Source organism: Dasypus novemcinctus, chromosome 18, assembly GCF_030445035.2.
Source record: "Dasypus novemcinctus isolate mDasNov1 chromosome 18, mDasNov1.1.hap2, whole genome shotgun sequence".
NCBI classification, from domain to species: Eukaryota; Metazoa; Chordata; class Mammalia; order Cingulata; family Dasypodidae; genus Dasypus; species Dasypus novemcinctus.
This window is the reverse complement of record NC_080690.1, coordinates 11,797,490-11,816,433: the sequence shown is the minus strand read 5'-3', so window position 1 is coordinate 11,816,433 and position 18,944 is coordinate 11,797,490. Positions and strand designations below refer to the sequence as shown.

Genomic DNA, 18,944 nt, shown 5'->3' with positions numbered 1-18,944 from the left:
GACTCTGGAGCTGTCTACCCTAACTATAGTGTCTGGATGTTTCCAGAGCCCTCATGAGCCCCACTATTTGAGGTAGTATTTACTTTGGCAGTCTAGAATGACCTCCCAACTCACTTTGAAGTCTCTGAGCCATATAAGCTCATTTGTCCTTACCTTTTCCCTCTTTGGGTCAAGATCTTTTTCCGGTTGCATTGCTAGTTGGTACTCATCCCTCAGTGCCAGGGAGGCTCATACCAGGGAGTCATGTCCCATGCTGGGGGGAAGGTAATGCATTTATATGCTGAGTTCGGCTTAGAGAGATCCACATTTGAGCAACAAGGAGACTTTCAGAAGGTAACTCTTATTTATCCTAGAATTTAACATTTTTAAAATCAAGCTGTTAGTTGGATTATTCAAAATATTTACTGGTCACCTGCTCTCTGCCTTACATTGTGACAGACTAGAAATGCAGTGAAAAGGAAAAATACAAGTGGAGATTTTCAGAGAAATGATTGCAAAAGCCATCTGTAGGGAAACGGATGTGGCTCAACCAATTGGGCTCCCGTCTCTCATATAGGAAGTCCAGAGTTCTATGCCCAGGGCCTCCTGGTGAGGGCAAACTGGCCCACGTGGCAAGCTGGCCAATGCAGAGTGCTGGCCCATGCAGGAATGCCACTCCATGGCAGGAGTGCTTCCCTGTGTGGGAGTGCTGCCCAGCACAGGAAGGCCTCCCCATGCAGTAGTGCCAGCAGACATGGATAGCTGGCACAACAAGATGATGCAACAAGACACAGACTAGAGAAAATAAGTCAGCAGAACAGGGAGTTGAGGTGGTGCAAGAGAGTAATTGCCTCTCTCCCACTCTGGAAGATCCCAGGATCGGTTCCCAGAGCCATCTAATGAGAGTACAAGCAGACACAGAAGGACACACAGCAGCTGGACAGAGAGAGCAGACAATGGGGAAATGAGGAGGGGGAGAAATAAATAAAATAAATCTTAAAAAAAAAAGCCATCCGTAAAAAACAGTAAAATAGGGAAAATGTATCTGGGTATTGGATGATATTAAGGGATTATCTTCTGGGGTGTGAATACAATTGGGGTCATCTAAGAAAATGTCCTTAAGTAGGTGAGGCTCGATGAAGTATCTAGGGATGAAATGTCATGAAGCTTGGGAATACTTAAGCACAGGAAAAACAACCAAAGCAAATATGGGCAAATGTCAGTAATTGTCAAATCTAGAGGATGAGTAAATGAGGGTTCATCATAGTTACTTTCTCACTTTCATGTATACTTGAAAACTTTCATAATAAAATATTTTTTAAAAAACAATCGTAATCACCTTACCTTGTTATTAAAGTAGCTTTAATTGTATATTTCATTATAAAATATGAAAATTATTTTAAAAATTAAAAAGTTTTAAGAGGAGACATCTTTATTATTTGTGATGATTATTGGGGAAGGAGATGAGATTTAGGGCCAAGGGGAGAAGGGGAAGTTCCATTTTAACCTTGAGTACTTCTGTAGTGTTTGAATTTCCTTAAAATGGGTAAAGAAATAAAATATTAAAGCAATACATGAAAGACATTTTACTAAGAGATCTGAGAATCATCACCACATTGTTGGCAGTAGTCACTTCTAGGAAGGGGAATACCCCACAGAAGAGTGATTCACTTTTTACTCCATATTCTACATTTGTTCATTACTTAAGTAATTTTAAAAATGAAAACATAAAATTAAATGAGTGCATATTGATTTGTAAACTATGTCAAAAAGAGGAACAGACATTTCAACAAAATTTAATAAACTGAAGTTATGGATTCCTAGTTTACAACATGAATTTTTATGGCTGCTGTCTTAGTTTGCCACAGGGCTGCTGATGCAAAGTACAGAAATGGGTAGGCCTTTTTTTTTTTTTTAACATTTTATTTATTAATTTCTCCCCTTTCCCTCCATTGTCTGCTCTGTGTCCGTTTGCTGAGTGTTCTTCTGTGTCTGCTTATATTCTCATTAGGCAATTCCGGGAACTGATCCTGGGACCTTCCAGAGTGGGAGAGAGGCGATCATTCTCTTGTGCTAACTCAGGTCCCTGGTCTGCTGTGTCTCTTTTTGTTGTATCATCTTGCTGCATCAGCTTTCCACATGGGCCAGCACTCCTGCAGTGGGGCAGCACTCCTGCACAGGGCAGCACTCCTTGTGTGGGGCAGCACTCAGCATGGTCCAGGTCACCACACAGGCCAGCTTGCCTTCACCAGGAGGCCCTGGGTATCAAACCCTAGACCTCCTTTATGGTAGATGGGAGCCCAATTGCTTGGGCCACATCCACTTCCCTGGGTAAGCTTTTATAATGGGAAATTTATTAGGGTAAAAACTTAAAATTCTGAGGCTATGAAATGTCCAAATCAAGGCATCAGCAGAGTTGCTTTCTCACCAAAGTCAGTTGTTGGTGATCCTGGGGTCCTGCCATGTGGCAAAGTGAAATGGCCACCAGTCTCTGCTGAAGTCTCTGCCTTCCTCTCCAGAATCTAGTCTTGTGAAGCTCAGCTGTGGGCAGCCAGGCAGATGGCTAATCTCAACCTTAAGCTGCTCCCTGGCCTAGCCTCTTCAGGGCTTCATGCTTAAGCTTTGGCTACTACTGATTCTCATGTCCTCTCTCACATGGAAGGATCAAAAATGGCAGAGCTTCCTTTTCCTGTACCACTCTCTAATCTTTGGGGAATGTGCTCTACCTTCTCTATAGTGAGGGAACGGGTTTATGGAACAGCTGAGGAGATGAGTCCTTCCATATGCCTGATAGTCACGTGGCAGGACACTGGGATTACCAGCAGCTAACTATGGTGAGAAAACACCTTTGATGGTGCCTTGATTCAGATATTTCATGGCCTCAGAACTATAAGCTTTTACCCTAATAAATTTCCCATTATAAAAGCCAACCTATTTCTGGTACTTTGCAATGGCAAACTAAGACAGCTATAAAGAATTTCAATCTATGGATGTGCTATAATTAACTAATGCCCTAAGGTATCTTTAGGTTGCTTCATTTTTCAATGTTGTAAACAATAAAACAGCATTTTGTTTAACGTCTTTAGTTATTTTTTTTAAGATTTATTTTTATTTATTTCTCTTCCCTTGCCCCACTGCCCCAGTTGTCTGTTCTCTGGGTCTGTTTGCTGTGTGTTCTTCTGTGTCCGCTTCTATTCTTGTCAATGGCACCAGGAATCTGTCTCATTTTGTTGCGTTATCTTGCTGCGTCAGCTCTCTGTGTGTCCAGTGCCACTCCTGGGCAGGCTGAACTTCCTTTTGCTCTGGGCGGCCCTCCTTGCAGGGCATACTTCTTGCACGTGGGGCTGCCCTACGTGGGGGACACCCCTGTGTGGCATGGTACTCCTTGCGTGCATCAGTTGGCATGGGCCAATGCCACATGGGTCAAGGAGGTCCTGGGTTTGAACCGTGGACCTCCCAGGTGGTAGGCGGATGCTCTAACCATTGATCCAAGTCCTCTTCTCTTTAATTATTTCTTAATGGTAAATTTAGAAGTAAAATTTCTGATCCAGACTAGATACATACATTTAAGTCTTTTTATATTTACTACCAGAAAGTTTGAAATGAGACACTGTTTTTGTCTATCAGATTGACAAAGACAAAAAAGGATGAACACATGCTTGGCTGGCAAGTATTATGCTGAAAATAAACTTTAAAAGGGTGTACAGCCAGGTTGTTAAGCTAAAGTTGTGTTAATGGAGGAACAGTACCAAAAGAAGTTTCTGCTTAAAGGGGTGAGCTGGGGGAGCAGCTTATATTTTGCTGCTTGGAACAAAGGGAAGGTGGGGAATGTGGAAGCATAAGGGAGACATGAATTACAGTTAGTACATGAGCTCCATGAGCTATGAGGACGATGTGAGCTATGTGGACTATAGGGACTGTGGGACTGGCCAGGCAAGGTATCCTTGAGGCCTAGTTCACTAACTAACAAGCAGGATGTTAGTGTAAGATTGTGGCCATCTGGTGAAGATCAGCAGACTTTGCTGGTATAAGCCTGATCTCTTTTGTTAGAGTTCTCCCTCCCTGGCAGGGGCAGAGGTCTTTATTCCACACCACTGATCACTGAGTAAAGGATCATTGGTATGTCATCCTGCTTCAGTTAACCTACATTTCTTCTTTGTAATCCCCTGGATAAAATGGAAGCTCAAGAAAATCTAGATGGTTAGTAAAATCAGTTATCATCCCAATTTCACACAAGGTTATGAGGGTCCTTTGGGAACCCAAAATAGGTGAAAGGCAATTTCATATCAATCAAATTTAATAATGTGCATATCCTTTGATCTAGCATGTAACCTTTTGGGAATTTATCTTGTAGATACACTCCCATGTGTGCACAAATATGAATGTACAAAGGTATACATTTTTTGTAACAGCAAAAGAAGGGAAACAACCTAAATATACACCTGTAGAGGCCTGCTCCATTCAGTGTACCACAATGTAACCATGGAAAAGAACAAAAAGATCACCAGTAACATTGTCAACTGAAAAATGCAAGGTTTGAAACAACATGTATGACATACTACTATTTATATAGAAAAAGTGGACATATAGTATGTGAATTTAATTTCTGCCAGAAGGATGCACAACTAGCTGATAATAATGTTGGCCTTTGGGAAGTGGAATTGGGAACTAGGGTCTGAGGAGAAGGGAATTTTCACTGTATACTACTGTGGGTAAGCATTTCTTCATTTACTTTTTTGCTTTCATATATCTTTTGTTACCTGCCTTTCATCTTCTCTGCCCGTTTTTCTTTGAGAGGAGTAGGTCACTAGTATTTGGCCTTTTATTGCTGATTTCAAGAGTTTAAGATTTTCAAACATCTTTTCTTGTAATAATTTGTTTTGTTGTAAATTTAAAAGTGACAGACTCATGTTAAGACATATATCTAAATGTATACAATGAAAAATAAATATCATCCTTCCTACTCCCCAACCATTCATTCTTCCGGAAGCTACTGCTGTTAACATGTTGACTTAAAACAAGAAATCTGGCCAGAAATTTTGTATACATCATACATGTATGTGTTGATTAGCAATTACATACTTTATACCTCTCTTTTTAGTCAATTGAGATTATATAATACCCACAGTTCTGCCCCTAGTTCTTCCATCCCTTTAATAATAGCTTCCATATCAGTACATATGTATCTATCTCCTTTTTATTAGCTATATAGTATTCCGTGGTGTAGCTGAACCATAATTTATGCACCTATTGATGGACATGCTGAATTGTAATTTATGCACCCTGTTGATGGACATTCAAGTTATTTTCCCCCTTTTGTTCCTATGAACATTGCTTCAAGAATATCATTGCATATAACACTGTGCACACATAAGCAAGTACACCTGATGATTAAATTCCTTGAAACAGAATTGCCATCCAAATATAGGTTGCTCTCTTTCAAAAGATTTCCTCAGTTTCAGTGGTCATTATCAAGTGTTTTTGAGTGACTATTTTCCCAGGTCCTTACCAATACTGGACATTATTAGACTTTTGAAATTTGCCAATTTACTAGGTGCAAAGTGTTACCCTCGTTTAATCTGTCTCTAATAATACCAGAGATTGTTTATTTTTTTGTTTGTTGGCCATTTTTGTGTCTTTTTCTGTGAACTGTTTGCCCTTAGCCTTTCCCACCCTTCTATAGAAAAGATCTTCCCCCTTCTCTATATTGATTAATAGACTTTAAAAAGTTATTGTGGGAAGTTCAAACATACACAAAAGTAGATAAATATTATAATTATTCTTGTGACTCCATCTCCAGCTTCAGCAGTTATCACCTCTTGTCTAGCCTTGTTTCCTTTCTACTCCTACCACTCAACTTACTGAAGCAATTGTAGGCATTATATCCTTTTATCCACAAATATTGGTGTCTCTAAAAATAAGGACCCAGTTTAAAAGAAACCATTCTACCATCATCACACCTAAGAAATAATAACAGTAATTCTTTATTTCTTTATTTATTTTGAGGTTCAGCAGCCAGGGATTGAGCCCGGCACCTCTCATGTGGGAAGCTGGCCCTCAACCACTGAGCCACATAGCTCCCCTGAGCTGGATTTTTTGTTTGTTTTGCTTTTTTGTTTTTGCTTTTTTTAGGAGGCATTGGGAACCTAACCTGGACCTCCCAAGTAGGAAGCTGGCACTCAACCACTTGAGCCACATCCACTCCCCACTAATTCTTTTATATCAACAGTCAGGATTCGTATTTCCTTGAATGCCTCATAAATGTTATTTGTGTGTTTACAGTGTGTTTGGTTGAGTCAAGATTCAAATAAGGTTCAAGCATTACAATTGATTGATACGTGTCTCAAGTCTCAATCTACAAGGTTTCCTCTCTCCCTTTTTTTTTCTTCCTTGCAATTTTTTTTTTGAGGAAGCAAGGGTGACTGTGGAGTTTCTCATGGTGTTATTTAACATATTCCTCTATATTAGTATTTAGTTATGGAAGCCTGATCAGATTCTTCTCCTCCACTCATTCCTTCCCCACCTCTCCCCCTCCTCCTTCCTCTCCTTCTCTACCTGCCCCCTCCTTCATCTTCTTTACAAGAATTCTTCATAGGTAGTATGTATGCTTTCAGGAGGCTTTTAATATCTGGTTGTCTTTTTGTATGTCAGCAGCCATTAATAACCATTGTCTAGACCCATTAATTCATTAAGAGTTTATAAATTGTGGCCTAAAATGATTTTAAAGAAATTCACATGAAATCTTTCTATCCTGTCACAATGGTTAGAATGAACTGTAGCAGCAGTGAGAATACATCCTCCTCTGAGAGGAGTTTTATTTTAAGGGTATATCTGTGGTGTCCTTTGGCCCTTCAGAGCGAAGCTGACCATTCAAGGCCTTAATTCACCTAGCACACACCATCAACCTCAAGGATGAGGCACAGGTGTCCCACAGGGTTCCTGTTTTGGCTGGAGATCTGTCCATCCTTAGCTCCAGCCCAGGGGTGTTTGTGAAACCCACGGGGACTTTCTTCCCTTCCTTCCCAGATGACCCCAGACCTTTCCTTATTCCCCTCTCACTCTCACTGGGTCCCCTAATTCCGGTTTTCATCTCTACAGGGCAGGCCAAGTCTTTGAAGAAGACTGAAGACTTGCTGGCAATGGTGAAAAAACTGCAGAAAGGTTATGTGTCTCTTATGTCTGAGGCTCAACCTGGGGTTTGGAGTCAGACAGATGTGATTCAAATCAACACCCCACAACTCACAATCTTGGGAAATTATCCCATCATACGTTCTCTCTCTCGTACAATTAATTATTTAAACCAAAAATATGGCCCACATTTCAAAATTCAAGAAGTGTAAGGAGATCATAAACCCATCCCCCAAACACACACATACTAGCAATTCATTTCCCTGGCCCATAGGCCATCAGCAATCATTTTTAAATTGTGTATTTTTCCAAAGAGTGTTTTTATAGAGTTATGGCTGTGTACTCCAGAGTGTCTCAGGAGTTGGCAATGAGACCCAGCAAGGGTTAGGCAGTGTCTTCTTGCCTGGGGCACTGTACTGCCAATCTTGAGGCAAGAGATGGACTAGAAGAAGTAATTTTTATCAGAGAACTGAAACTGGAAACTTGATAAGTTTAGAAGTGACTCCCTTAAGAGAAAGTGATCTTCCTGTCACTGGGGAACTTATATGCTGCCACTCACAAAATGAAGGCAGCATTTTCCCCATTTTTCAAATGAGGCCATTGCCAGAATCTAGATAAATAGAAGTGATGGCCATCCCCACTGGGCTGTTAACAGTGGGCAAGCCCCCACGACACTCAGAATTAAATCTAGAAGCCTCCACCATGGCCCAGGAGGTCTCCAGTGATCTGCTGCCCCCATTTTACCACACTTCACGCCTGCCATTCTCCACTTGCTCACTACATTGAACTGTGCCAGCTCCCTCACTGTTACTTTGGACACATACCTCACTCCCTTCCACTCCAGGGGCTTAACACTTGCTGTTCCCTCTGCCTAAAATGGTTCCCCTTAGCACACCCCTTTCCCTACAGAACATCAGGGCTTGGTCCCTTCACTTGTTTCAGGACCTTTATATATCTCAAGATGCATCTCTTCCTTTTACTCTTTAATCCCTTTCTTCACTTAATTTATCTTCACAACAGTTACTATTACCAACTTGATATCATATATCTTTATTCAGTGTCCATATCCCTCATCCAGAATGCAAGCCCTCGACGGCCTATCACAGAGACCAACACACATCAGTAAAATACGTGTTGATTGATAGCGGCAAAGATATAGTGCCAGCACTCACCCCTCCTTCATGTGCCTTGGACAGCCAGGCGTCTGTCTTCTCTGGCTCCATCATTTTTTCTTTCTATAGAGGGAAGCCTGGAGCCACAGATAGAAGCCCTGATTAACCGGATTAACGAAATTCAACAAGGTAAAATCTGGACCAGCTGAGGCCAACAGGGAAGGCCTAGACTTTGAAAGCTTCTATTTATTTCCTCCTCTGTAATATCTAGGCAACACCACCCCCCCCCACTCCCCCCCCCCCCCCCCCCCCGCCCAGGGTTGTTTGAAGAATAATGTGAAATGCCATAGTCTGTGAGAAAACAGCAAACCTGCACTGACAAATGTCTTCCCTTCTTTTGTCTAGCAAAAAAGAAAGCCAGCGAGGAACTGGGAGAGGCCCAAGCTCTCTGTGAGGTCCTGAATAGGGAATTAGACTCATGTAAGTGTGGCTGCAAGAAGGACATGGAGATCTCATGATGTTCCATCCTCCATGCCCTCACCTTTCCCCTGTGCTCCAGAACACGTGGCCTCTGCTCCCTCCTCAGGTTCAACTCCAACATCTTTCCTTCCTCCTGCTGACACTGCACACATGCCCACCTCAGGGCCTATGCACAGACTATTCCCTCCACCTGCAGTGCTCTACATCCACATAATCCAAATGGCCTCTTGCTATCACATGTCTTCTTTTAGCTCTTGGGTAAACTTCACCCTGGCAAGCCTTTCAGCACAGAGAGGGGAGAAACTGGATCAGGATGCTCCCTATTGGGAGTTGGGTGGGGGGTAGTAAGAAGACATCCATCTCCTCTGGGGCTGTACCATACCTTCTGTGTGATCGTGGGCAGGCCCCCTGCATGAAGTTGGAGTTAGGGCACAGGATGTGGCCCATGGGGGGCTGAAAGTATCACTGTGTTTTCCAGTGAAAGGAGAGAAAGTGCACCTAGAAGAGGTCCTGAGTAAAAAGCAAGGTATTTATCAGCTGCTCTGTCTTCTTGATTCTACCCTTCACCCCTAAAAACTTACACTCTCCAGAACAACCAGAGGGACCCCACTGAAACCTGAGCCAGGATGCTTCCCTCTCTGCTCAGAACTCTCTTTTGGCTGCCACCTCATGTGGAGTCAACACCAGGAGTCTTCTCAGTGTCCTACAATGCTTGACTTGATTTGGGCCTCATTACCTCCGCTTAACCCTAACTCCCCAAGAGCTCTCACAGGGCCTCTTGGTTCCTCTCCCTGCAGAGACACTGAGGATCCTCCAGCTGCACTGCCAAGAGAAGGAAAGTGAGGCTCAGAGGTGAGTGGTTCTGCCCAGCTCTTCCCCTTCTCGTTTTCCCAGCCTGAAGGAGGTAGAGAGAGCTAGGGAAATATATCTTAAATACACGTCCCTCTTTTTCCCTTTCTGTAGAATAAAGCAGCTAGACAAGAGACTTCCCCACTCAGCTTTGATATTAGGTGGTGGTGTTAAGGTTAACTTAGGTAATCATCTGTGGTCATCCATGGCTTGTTTGTTTATCAAATAATTTCCTTCCATTGATGTTATTCTAAATCTTTACCTGCTTGTCATCCAGCTCCTCCACCATCCATTTGTTTATCAGTCTGCTCATTTAGGCCTCCAGTCATTCAAGTGCCCATCCATTTGTCTTTCCACTAACCCAACCACCCACTCACTCATTCATTTACCCATCCCTCAATACATCTACCCCGACTTCTATTTAAGGAGTCATTCCTTCATGCATCTATCCAAACATCCATCCAACCCTTCATATAAATTCCCCAGCCTTCCAACTATCCTCTGTCCAACTAACCATTCGTTCATTCATTCTCTCTTCATCCTTCCAGTTATTCATTTAGCCATTCATTTTTTCACCCAGACATCCATCCAGACATCTCCAATGGTTCTTCCTTTATTTCTCCATTCAACCATTCTCTCCCCAGCGAGTCATTCATCCACCCAATTAGCCATCTATCCATCTGTCTCTCCTCTGAACATTAACACAGTCTGTGACTTAAATAAAGCCTCATCCTCTGGTGCACCATGATTTTAACTATGTGGGGAAACCTGATGATAGATTGTGTGTATGCTAACTACACCATACATGCTGTCTGCTGAGTAGGTTATGTTCATTTACCTATCTAATCCTTACAATGATATTTGTAAGAGTTAAGGGTGAATGTCACTCTCTCACCACCACCACCATTTTACAGATGAGAAAACTGAGACCCAGAGAGGTTAAATAACTCTTACAGGGCCACATAAGGGTAGCATCCAGGCTTCAAGTCAGCACTTCAGAATATATGACACTAAACCACTACATCCTTCACAATGATTTATTTCTTTTTTTAAACTTTATTTTGTACATTTAATAATTGAAAATATAAACAATAAAAAAAGAAAAAGGAAACACAGAAGAATAAAAAATACATTTCTCAAATAAATGTACTGGATAAATATATATTTTTTAAATAATACAATGTATTGCCCTATATATTTGGTTCATAATAGTGCAGTCATACAATATTTGTCCTTTTTTGTCTGGCTTGCTTCACTCAAAGTCTTCCAGGTACATCCATGTTGTCATATGCTTTATGACTTCATTTCTTCTTGCAGTTGCATAATATTCCATCGTGTGAATACACTACAGTTTGTTTATCCATTCATCAATGGATGGACACCTGGGTTGTTTCCAAATTTTGACAATTGTGAATAATGCTGCTAGGAACATTGGTGTGCAGATGTCTATTCGTGTCACTGCTCTCAGAGCTTCTGGGGATATACCCAGTAGTGGTATTATTGGGTCATGTGGCAAGTCTATATTCAACTTCTTCAGGAACTGCCAAAGAGTCCTCCACCATGGCTGTATCATTCTGCATTCCCACCAACAGTGAATAAGTGTTCCTACCTCTCCACATCCTCTCCAACACTTGTAGTTCTCTTTTTAATAGTGGACTTCTGATAGGTGTGAAATGATATCTCATTGTGGTTTTGATTTACATTTTCGTAATCATTAATGTTGAGCATTTTTTCATGTGTGTTTTTTTTTTTTTGCCATTTGTATTTCTTTAGACAAATGTCTATTCAAATGTTACTCTTCTGTTATTTAATCAGGTTGTTTGTCTTTTTATTGTTGAGTTGTAACATCTCTTTATATATCCTGAATATTAAGCCCTTATTGGACATGTGATATCCAAATATTTTCTCCTGTTGAATCAGTTGCCTTTTCACCCTTTTGACAAAGTCCTGTGAGGTGAAAAGTGTTTAATTTTGAGGAAGTCCCATTTATTTATTTTTTCTTTTGTTGTGCATGCTTTGGGTGTAAGGCCCAAGGAACCACACCTACTACAATGTCTTAAATATGTTTCCCTACATTTTTTTCTGGTAGCTTTATGGTTCTAGCTTTTATATTTAGGTTTTTGATCCATTTTGAGTTGATTCTTGTATTAGAAGTGAGATATAGGGGTCCTCTTTCATTCTTTTGGTTTTAGATATCCAGTTCTACCAGCACCATTTGTTGAAGAGACTGTTTTGTCCTGCTAACATGGTCTTGGTATATTTGTCAAAAACCAGTTGGCCATATAGGTGAGGGTTTATTTCTGGATTCTCAATTCCAGTCCACTGATCAATGTGTGTATTTTTATGCCAGTACCATGCTGTTTTGACCACTGTTGCTTTGTAATATGTTTCAAGTACAGGCAATGAAATTTCTTCCATGTTGCTCTTCTTTTTTAGAATGCTTTTGGCTATTTGGCGCACTTTCCCTTCCAAATGAATTTTGTAACTGCCTTTTCTAATTCCATAAAGTAAGCTGTTGGAATTTTGATAGGTATTCATTGAATCTATAATTGGGTTTGGGTAATATTGACATCCTCATGATATTTAGTCTTACAATCCATAAACATGGAATGTCTTGCCATTTGTTTAGGTCTTTTTAAAATTTCTTTTAGCATTGTTTTGTAGTTTTCTGAATATAGATCCTGTACTTTTTGTTTAAATTAACTCTGAAGTATTTGAGTTTTTCTTTTGCTACTGTAAATGGAATTTCCCCCCTGATTTCCTCCTCAAATTACTCAGTACTAGTGAACAAAAACATAACTGATTTTTGCATATTGATCTTGTATCCTGCCACTTTGCTGAACTCATTTATTATTTCAAGTAGATTTGTCATGAATACTTCAGAATTTTCTAAATACAGGATCATGTCATCTGCTAACATTTCTCTATTTGGATGCCCTTATTTTTATTTTCTTGTCTAACTGCCCTAGCTAGAATTTCTAGTACAATATTGATTAACAGTGGTGATAGTGGCCATCCTTGTCTTGTTTCAGATCTTACAGGGAAAGATCTCAACCTTTCCCCATTGAGTACAGTGTTGGCTGTGGATTTTTCATATGTGCCTTTTATCAGATTGGAGAATTTCCCTTCTATTCCTATGTTTTAAAGTGTTTTTTTTTTTTTATCAAAAAAGGATACTGGATTTTGTCAAATACCTTTTCTGTGCCAATTGAGATGATCATGTGGTTTTTTTCCTTCAATTTGTTAGTGTGGTCTATTGTGTTAATTTTCTTATGCTAAACCAGCCTTGCATACCAGGAATAAATCCCACTTGGTTGTCATGTATAAGTCTTTTGATATGTTGTTGGATTCAATTTGCAAGTATTTTGCTGAGAATTTTTGCATCTATGCTCATTAGAGAGATTGGTCTGTAATTTTCTTTTCTTGTAGTGTCTTTATCTGGCTTTGGTATTAGGGTGATGTTGGCTTCATAAAATGTGTTGGGCAATTTTCCCTCCTCTTTAATGTTTTGGAAGAGTTTAAAAAGGATTGATGTTAATTTTTTAAAGAAAATGCTTGGTAGAATTCACCTGTAGAGCCATCTGGTCCTGGACTTTTCTTTGCTGGGAGATTTTTGATGAATGGAGTCAATCTCTTTAAATGTGATTGCTTTGTTAAGTTCTTTTATTTCTTGTAGCATCAGTGTAGATTGCTTCTAGGTATTTCTCCATTTCATCTAAGTTATCTAGTTTCTCATAAAATCCACTTATGATTCTTTTTATTTCTGTGGGGTCAGTCGAACTTTTTTGCATCTTCTCTCTATTTTTCTTTGTTAGTCTAGCTAGGGGTTAATTTTATTGATCTTCTCAAAAAATCAGGTTTTGGTTTTGTTGATTTTCTCTACTTTTTTTGTTGTTGTTGTTCTCAATTTCATTTATTTCTGCCCTAATCTTTATTATTTTTTTCCTTCTGGTTGTTTTGAGATTGGTTTGCTGTTCCTTTTCTAGTTTCTCTAATTGTTCAGTTAAATCTTTGAATTTAGCTCTTTCTTCTTTTTAAATATTAATATAGGCATTTAGAGCTATAAATTTCCCTCTTAAAACTGTCTTCGTGGTATCCTATAAGTTTTGTAAGTTGTGTTCTCATTTTCATTTGTCTCAATCTATTTACTGATTTCACTTGCAATTTCTTATTTGACTCAATGATTATCTAGGACTGTGTTGTCCTCCACACATTTGTGAATTTACTTTTTTCCTGTCTATTATTGATTCCCACTTTCATTCCATTATGAGCTGAGAAGGTACTTTGTATTATTCCAGTCTTTTTATATTAATTGAGAGCTGCATTGTGACCTAACATGTGGTCTATCCTGGAGAAAGATGTATGGGACCTTGAGAAGAATTTATAACCTGCTGAGTTTGGATACAGTATTCTGTATGTTTGTTGGGTCTAGCACATCATATTGTTAAAGTTCTTTGTTTCCTTGTTGATCTTCTGTCTAGTTGTTCTATCTAATGATGTGAGTAGTCTCTTTCTCCCTTCAATTTTGCCAGAGTTTGTCTCATATATTTTGGGTCACCTTAGTTAGATGCATAGATATTTATGGCTATTTTATCTTCCTGGTGGATTGTCCCTTTTATTAATATATAATGGCCTTGTGAATCTCATAACTTTTTTATAAATAAAGTGTGTTTTGTCTGATATTAGTATAGCTACCCTGCTCTTTTTTGGTTACTATTTGCATGGAGTATCTTTTTCCAACCTTTCACTTTTAGCCTATTCGTATCCCTGGGTCTAAGATAAGTTTCTTGTAAGCAGCATATGTATAGCTCATGTTTTTTCATCCATTCTGTCAGCCTGTCTCTTTTGTTTGGGGAGTTTAATTAATTCACATTCAATGATATTATTGTAAATGCCTTATTCTACCATTTTATTCTTTGGTCTTCATATGTAATATCATATATTTGTCTTTTTACTCTTTTGGTTATCCTTTCTGCTATTCTTTCTTCTATACTCTCCTCTAGGCCCCTTTCTCATGTTTTTATTTCAGGTTCTAAGGCCTCCTTTAATATTTCTTGCAAAGGTGAATTCTTTTTTGCAAACTCTCTTAGTTTCTGATTGTTTGTGAATATTTTATACTCACCTTTATATTTGAAGGACAGTTTTGCTGGGTAAAGAATTCTCAACTGGCAGTTTTTCTCTTTCAGTATCCTAATTGTATCATACCAGTTTCTTCTTGCCTCCATGGTTTCTGAAGAGAAATCTGCATTAAGTCTTACCAGGCATCCCTTGTATGTGATAGTTTGTTTCTCCCTAGCTGCACTGAAATTTTCTCTTTATCTTTGACATTTGACATTCTGAGTAGTATGTGTCTTGGAATAGGTCTATTTGCATTTATTCTGATTTGCTTCTTGGAAACGTAAATTCATTTCTTTCATGAGAGTTGGGAAATTTTCAGCTATTACTTCTTCAAATACTCTTTCTGCCCCTTTTTTTCCTTCTCTTCTCCTTCTGGAACTCCCATGATACATATGTTGTTGCGTTTCATGTTGTCATTCAACTCTCTTGAGCCCCTGCTCAATTTTTCCCATTTTTTTCTTTCTTCAATTTCAGCTATTCTGTCTTCTGTATCACTTATTCTTTCTTATGTAACTTTGAGTCTGCTGTTGTATGTCTCTCATGTTTTTTTATCTCACCTATTGTGTCTTTCATTCTCATGAGCTCTGTAACTTTTCTGTTCAGGATTTCAAATTTTTCTTTGCACTCACCCAATGTCTTCTTGATGTCATTTTTCTCTTTGTGCACACCTCACTAATTAGTTCTCTCAAATCCTGTGTCTCTTCTGGTGCTTTGACATACGCCTTTTCTTGGGCTATGTCTTCTGCTTTCTTAGTATGGCTTGTAAGTTTTTGCTGATTTCTAGGCATCTGATTGGGATATCATTTGCTCAGATGCTCAATTTCTTTTTCTTTTGTAGGAATTTAGAATCAGGAAGCTGTTTCTTACCACTGCTCTTTGATTCTTGGCTTGATCTGGATTGTTAGGATAGTTGCTCAAAACTGGACTCTGAACCCAGTAATTGGTTGTAGACTGGTTTCCTAGGGTCTTAGGTAGGGAGGCGATTGAGATGGGAAAAAGCCTCTTACTTATTTTTAAAATTTTTGCATGCACTTCCTTGATCTGCCAGCAGATGGCGCTCTTGGAAGCTCTCAGTTAAATGCCTGGTTGGAGTGTATTTGTTACAACACAGACTGGATCAATGTGATACAGCTTCCTGCCTGGAGGCTAAGAGCCTTGTGATTGAACCTTTTCTCAGAGACAGTTCTCCAGCCTTCTTTGGTAGCCCCTCCCCTTTCTGGAGTAGGAAACACCTCCACTCCCTTCTGAGTCCTCATCAATTCAGTCTCCCGAGGCAAACAATGATAAGCTCCACCTGGTGTGGAAGGGCTCGTGGTACACAGCATACCAAATTCGTGAGTCAAAAGCTGAGTCGTCCTTAGGCTGTGTCTCTCTCTCCCCACTTTCCTGGGGAGTTGTCTCCCCAACAATCAGTCCAGGCTAGAAGAGAGGGAGATTGCGACGGTGGGATTTCTCCAGTCTTTCCCCAGCTCCCAGGGCAAACCAAGGTATAGTCCCACCTGGCCCTGGTAGGACACAGCAGACCAAATTTGTGGATCAGAAGCTGAGTCAACCTTAGGCTGTGTCCCTCTCTCTCCCATTTCCTGGAGTGGTGGATCTCTGGAGCCCCCTTTGTTTGTAGTTGCAGGCTCAGAGGCCCAAGAATTCTAAAGTGTTGTTAGTGTGGGAGATGATGCCAGCAGCAGCAGCCACTGGTTTCAACTCACAGTTCTCTTGTCGCAATTCCACTCCTTTATCCCTCTCTCCTCTGGGTGGTGTTCAGCCTTTGCTTAATATCCTAAGCCCACAATGTTTCTTGAGAAGGCATAGTTGGATGAGAGTGACATGATGGGGGTGATGATCTCAATAGAGCCCCATAAATAGTCACATTCAATCAAAAGAAGGAAGCAGAAGGGTGAATACAGGGAACAGACACCCAAGCCTCCACACCTGCCTAGGTAAGCGGGGTCATTTTGAGACTATTTACTGAGGATTGCCTTTCTCTTTCCAGGAAGCACCTGTTGCAGGAATGCACAGAGCAAATTTCTACCCATAATTCTCAGGTGGCAGAGAGGTATGAACAGAGGAAGTTGGGGGTAACCCCTGGGTCTGTGGCTTGGTGGGCCACTGTGTGTAGATGGTTAGGGGACTCATCAGGCAAAGTTTTTGGAAGAGGAACCATTGGAACCAAGACTTGGAGAATAACACCCATGTAGGTGGTCCTAGCAAAGGCAACAGGTTGGGCAAATCCCTGAAGTCCCACACTTGAGGATCCTCTAGCCTGATCCAGGCTGGGTGGTAGTCCTAGTGTGTGGCTTCTCATTCCTGGGTGGTTCCCCAGGTTGGATTTTGAAGATCAGCTGCAGAATCTGATGGGCCAGCACAACGACCTCTGGAAATTCCACGTGAGCCATCTTCATTGCCTTTACCCAAAACCATTCCTCCCCTGACCTCACTGTCTCCACTAACTGCACCCAAGTCCACCTACTGCTCAGGCCCAACTCCATGGGATAGTCCTTGATTCCTTTCTTCTTGCCCACCTGCTCAAACCCTCACCTGTTACCTCAAATCTGGTTACTTCTCATCGTTCCCCTGCCATACCTTGCTTGCCAACACTATGGCAGTAGCCATTGCATCCCACTTCCCACCTGCTCACCTAAATTCTGTTCACCTTTCAGTGGTAAATGGGAACCCTGTAAAAGCCATAGTCAGATCATTCCTTGATTCAACTAATGTAAGTAGATACATCAGGTCCCGTGCCAGGCAGGAGGAAGACAGTGGTAAATCAAAGGGGCCAAGTCTTTGCTCTCCCCAAGCTGATTGGGGCAGGGAAAGGTATACCTGGACTCCAAACAAGAAAATAAGTAGATAGGTCATGTAATTTAAAGGAAGAAGACCTTACTGAGCAGGTGACTTTAGTGCACAGACATGGCTTGAGGGAGCAAGCCATGCAGGTATCTGGGTGCAAGTGATCCTGGCAGAGGGAAAGGCCAGTGCAAAGGCCCTGAGGCTAAACTGTACCTGAGGAATAGCAAACTGGGAGGCACAGGGAGTGGGGGCAGATGAGGTTTGAGAGGTACCATGGACATGGGGAATGACTGGGGTGACTGCATCTCCACCAGCGGCCCACCACAGCAGAAAATGCACATTGAGTGAAATTGTGAAATCAGTGAATGAGTAGCCTCATTCCAGTAACAACTTTCTCAGATGTGCGAAGGGGTAAGGGGCCAGCGGGCTGGGCGGACAGTCCAAGGGATAGGCCTCCTGTCCTCGCAGATGCTGGAACAGCGACTAGCCCGGGAGATCCACACCCTGGGGAGCAGCAAGGAGCAGCTGCTTACTGAGGGTGAGCCTCCCGGGCAGGGTTGGGGAGAGCAGGGCGGGGCCCGTCCCTGATGCTCCAGCCGCCCGCAGAGAGACTGCTGTGGACCAAGCTGCAGGAGGCAGAGAGGCGGCTGCGTTCGGTGCTCCGCTTCCAGGGTCCCCGAGTAACGAGCGACGGATTTGACGTGCCCCGCCCGGAGGCCACGGCAGCGGGGTAAGAGGGGAGGGCGGCCCGGGCGCGGAGGAAGGGGCGAGGAGGAAGGGAAGGGTCTGGAGCTGCCGCTGGTAAAAGGGGCAACTCTGCGAGGGCAGGGGCTCTCGGAGACGGGGCTCTCCTCCCGCCCCCCACTCCCGGCCTCTACCCCCGAGGCTCTGGGTCAGGTGCTTTTTGGGCTGAGCGCGCTCTTGCCTCCGCCTCCATCCCAACTCCTTGCCTTTCCTTCCTCCTCTCCCCTTCTTCCCAGACCGAAGGCGGAGCTGGAGAAATTCGGGGAGCAGGTCCCCACCGAAACCCAGAGCGTCCAATTGGAAGGGGCCGGTGAAGAAGACGTAGGGAGCCCGGGGAATGGAGTTGGGGCGGGGAGAGACAGCAGCGCGGTGTCCCCCCAGGTCCCTCTCGAGGAGGTCTGTGGGGAGAAGGGCGGTCCAGGGCGGACACGGCCAGGGCTAAGGCGCTGAGGCGCGAGCTGCAGTGGCAGTGCGGCTGCAGGGGTACGCCAGAAACCCCAGTCCCTGCAGCCTGCGTCCCCGCTCCCCACAGGCCGGCTTAGAGCTCCCGGGCGCCCGCGAGGACAATGACCTGGAGCCCCCGGTAGAGCTGGCCCTGTCGCTCCCACTAGGATACTAGGACCCACCCGTCCCGACTTTCCTTCAAGGCCTGCCAAGAAATAAAGGCAATGATTTTGGATTGTCCTTCGCCTCCTTGTCTGAGGAGTCTGGGGGGTGGGAAGTCCTGCCCAAGACTACCGGAGAGGA

The 18,944-nt window shown here is 42.2% G+C and overlaps 1 protein-coding gene across 1 annotated transcript; it reads left to right on the top strand.

Moving 5' to 3' along the window:
- The first annotated feature begins 7,060 nt into the window (after window positions 1-7,060).
- On the top strand, window positions 7,061-18,881 carry SYCE1L (synaptonemal complex central element protein 1 like). Its single transcript, XM_058279680.2, has 11 exons — window positions 7,061-7,140; window positions 8,349-8,408; window positions 8,625-8,699; window positions 9,178-9,225; window positions 9,497-9,551; window positions 16,657-16,719; window positions 16,987-17,050; window positions 17,922-17,991; window positions 18,060-18,183; window positions 18,434-18,518; window positions 18,730-18,881. The coding sequence occupies exons 1-11, from the start codon at window positions 7,119-7,121 to the stop codon at window positions 18,814-18,816; spliced, it is 753 nt and encodes a 250-aa protein (XP_058135663.1). The 5' UTR covers window positions 7,061-7,118; the 3' UTR covers window positions 18,817-18,881.
- The last annotated feature ends 63 nt before the right edge of the window (window positions 18,882-18,944 follow it).